Source organism: Habropoda laboriosa, unplaced genomic scaffold, assembly GCF_001263275.1.
Source record: "Habropoda laboriosa isolate 0110345459 unplaced genomic scaffold, ASM126327v1 scaffold42, whole genome shotgun sequence".
Classification (NCBI taxonomy): Eukaryota; Metazoa; Arthropoda; class Insecta; order Hymenoptera; family Apidae; genus Habropoda; species Habropoda laboriosa.
The window spans coordinates 983,138-985,363 of NW_017100181.1; the positions used below are offsets into that span (position 1 = coordinate 983,138).

Genomic DNA, 2,226 nt, shown 5'->3' on the forward strand with positions numbered 1-2,226 from the left:
TAACATAAGTATTACCCTCAAATTCTGTAAAATTTTTTGATAAGGTATTTATTTAAAAACATTTTAGAAATATTTTAAGAATATTTTGACCAAAAATATACACAAAAATAATTTTGGAGCACTTTTTATTCCATCGTTTCTGTAACCACGTATCCTCTTAATTACGATACTATTTAACATTTTTTGTACACTTAAATAAATTAAATTAAATAAATAGTTTTCAAAGAGAAAGAATTCAAGAAGAATAGAGATTTTAAAATCAAACTCATATATTCATGTAATATTAGAGAGCCTCTGTCACTTCGACTTCGTTACCATGGTGCGAAGACGCTAGCTGACGATGCGCTACACGTGTGCGCCTAATGCAATTAATTTTCACGAGAATTAACGTATCGTCTCTGTGTAACGTACTGTCCAAAATACGATGTGCTTCCTGTTCAAACTATTTTTGTCTTGTAGCGACGTCGTACACGCCTCATTTTTATTTATCTATTTATACTTTAAATAAAGATTAAAAGAGCTGATATATTAATTTTATCCAATATAAAATAAATGATTAATTATGAAAATATACTACATATTAATATAATATACATTACATATTATTCGTGTATTATATAGTAAAGTATCTTACGTTTATACCTGTTTTGATTTGTACGCAATATACTGATTCGTGGTTAAATATAATTCCAAGAACATTTAGTAATACCACTTTGAAAAGTACAATCCGCAAATTGAATTATATGATTACTTATTAAAAGATTATACAGTAGATTATATTTTGGTTCTTTCTTTGATATAGCGAATTAACAATACACAATGTCGCTAAATGAAAAGTAAAGTTATTTTAATTACATTATGAGAATTCTCAACTTTTACAAAAAGGGTAGGTAATTAAAATATGTTAAAATGCAATCACAAAAGTATCTCCAGTTAACTTTGGCAATAATTAAGCCACATATTGTTAAATCGCCTTTTGTGCTTCAGGTAAGAGGATATAACCTAATTTCGTAGAATTACATAGGACATGCATATGCATAATTTTAAATGGCAGCTAAACAGGATTGACAGAACAATTGGCTTTTATTCCTGAATAAAATTATGGTAATATTTAGGTATTATTGTAATTTTCAGAAAATTCGAGACTTAATCATTGACAATAATTTGAAAATTGTCAGATCACGCAGGACAATAATTACACAGAAGGAAGCAGAATTATTTTATGAAGAACATAAAGAAAAATTTTTTTATAATCGTCTTTTGACGTTTATGTGCAGTGGGCCATCAGATATTCATATTTTAACAGATTACGATGCTATTGCTAAATGGAGAAAATTAATCGGTCCTACAAAAGTATACCAAGCACAATATACTGCCCCTGATACAATTCGAGGAATGTTTGGTCTATCAGATACAAGAAATGCAGCACATGGCTCTGGTATATTTTTTATTTTAAAAAACCTATTTATGTTATTTGTATACCTTATAAAAAATTGTTTTAGATTCTGTAGAATCTGCAGAGAGAGAAATAAGAATATTTTTCAAAAATTTTGATTTAAAGAAATGGTATGATTCTGAAGAAAAATACTATAATTTAGGTCAACTTCATTTTGATCCTATAGCTTTTCTTCATAGTGTTGATAAAAGTCCTATAAACACTAATACAAGACAAATTACATAACGAATATTGTAAATAAAATAATATATATTTAATACAACCTGATACAACTAAATGATAATTTAAGTATTCATTTTTACATAAACTTTAGGTCTTGAAAAAACCTTCATGCCTTCTTCTAGTTTATTCAGTTGTTTCTCTATTTCTATTTTTCGTTGCTGTGCCCTAAGTGTATCTACTTTTATAGGCATCATATTTAACTCATTTACATAATCTTGATAATCTGTAATAATAATATATTATTGCAAGCTAAACTTTACACATTAGTGTAAACAATGATTCTATATAAAATAAAATCAATTTTCAATTACATACTTTTTTTCAATATTCGCAATGTTTCTTTGCGTTCACAGTCAGGTAAAGGAACATGACCATTTGGACAGTTAGAATCTATTTCTTCTGCTTTGGCTTTTTGTGCTTTTTCTTGTGTTTCTTTCCTACTTTTAATATACCTAGTAAATAAAGCAGTTTTAATAAAATAACAATCTCTTTGCCATAAGATCTAAAATTTAGCAAAATAAAGTTAAAAATAAAATTCAAAAATAAAA

At 26.8% G+C, this 2,226-nt stretch overlaps 2 protein-coding genes across 2 annotated transcripts in view; one reads left to right on the forward strand and one right to left on the reverse strand.

Annotated features, from left to right (window-relative positions):
- The first annotated feature begins 806 nt into the window (after positions 1-806).
- On the forward strand, positions 807-1,681 carry LOC108579029 (nucleoside diphosphate kinase 6). The gene is made up of 3 exons (XM_017942458.1): positions 807-987; positions 1,135-1,438; positions 1,503-1,681. The coding sequence occupies exons 1-3, from the start codon at positions 910-912 to the stop codon at positions 1,679-1,681; spliced, it is 561 nt and encodes a 186-aa protein (XP_017797947.1). The 5' UTR covers positions 807-909.
- Positions 1,682-1,740: 59 nt separating this feature from the next.
- LOC108579031 (probable WRKY transcription factor protein 1) overlaps positions 1,741-2,226 on the reverse strand; it is a 1,658-nt gene continuing 1,172 nt past the window's right edge. The window contains exons 4-5 of the mRNA XM_017942459.1: positions 1,994-2,130; positions 1,741-1,901 (exon numbers count right to left, since the gene is read on the reverse strand). Coding sequence (XP_017797948.1) covers positions 1,741-1,901; positions 1,994-2,130 — 298 coding nt within the window. The remainder of the gene's footprint in view (positions 1,902-1,993; positions 2,131-2,226) is intronic.

What these genes read in the sequence shown, in the direction of transcription:
- LOC108579029 (XM_017942458.1), top strand. Translation starts at nt 910, where the DNA reads ATGCAATCACAAAAGTATCTCCAGTTAACTTTGGCAATAATTAAGCCA. An exon ending in AATCGCCTTTTGTGCTTCAG is followed by an intron (nt 988 to 1,134) that starts GTAAGAGGATAT and finishes TGTAATTTTCAG; the next exon opens with AAAATTCGAGACTTAATCAT. An exon ending in AAATGCAGCACATGGCTCTG is followed by an intron (nt 1,439 to 1,502) that starts GTATATTTTTTA and finishes AAATTGTTTTAG; the next exon opens with ATTCTGTAGAATCTGCAGAG.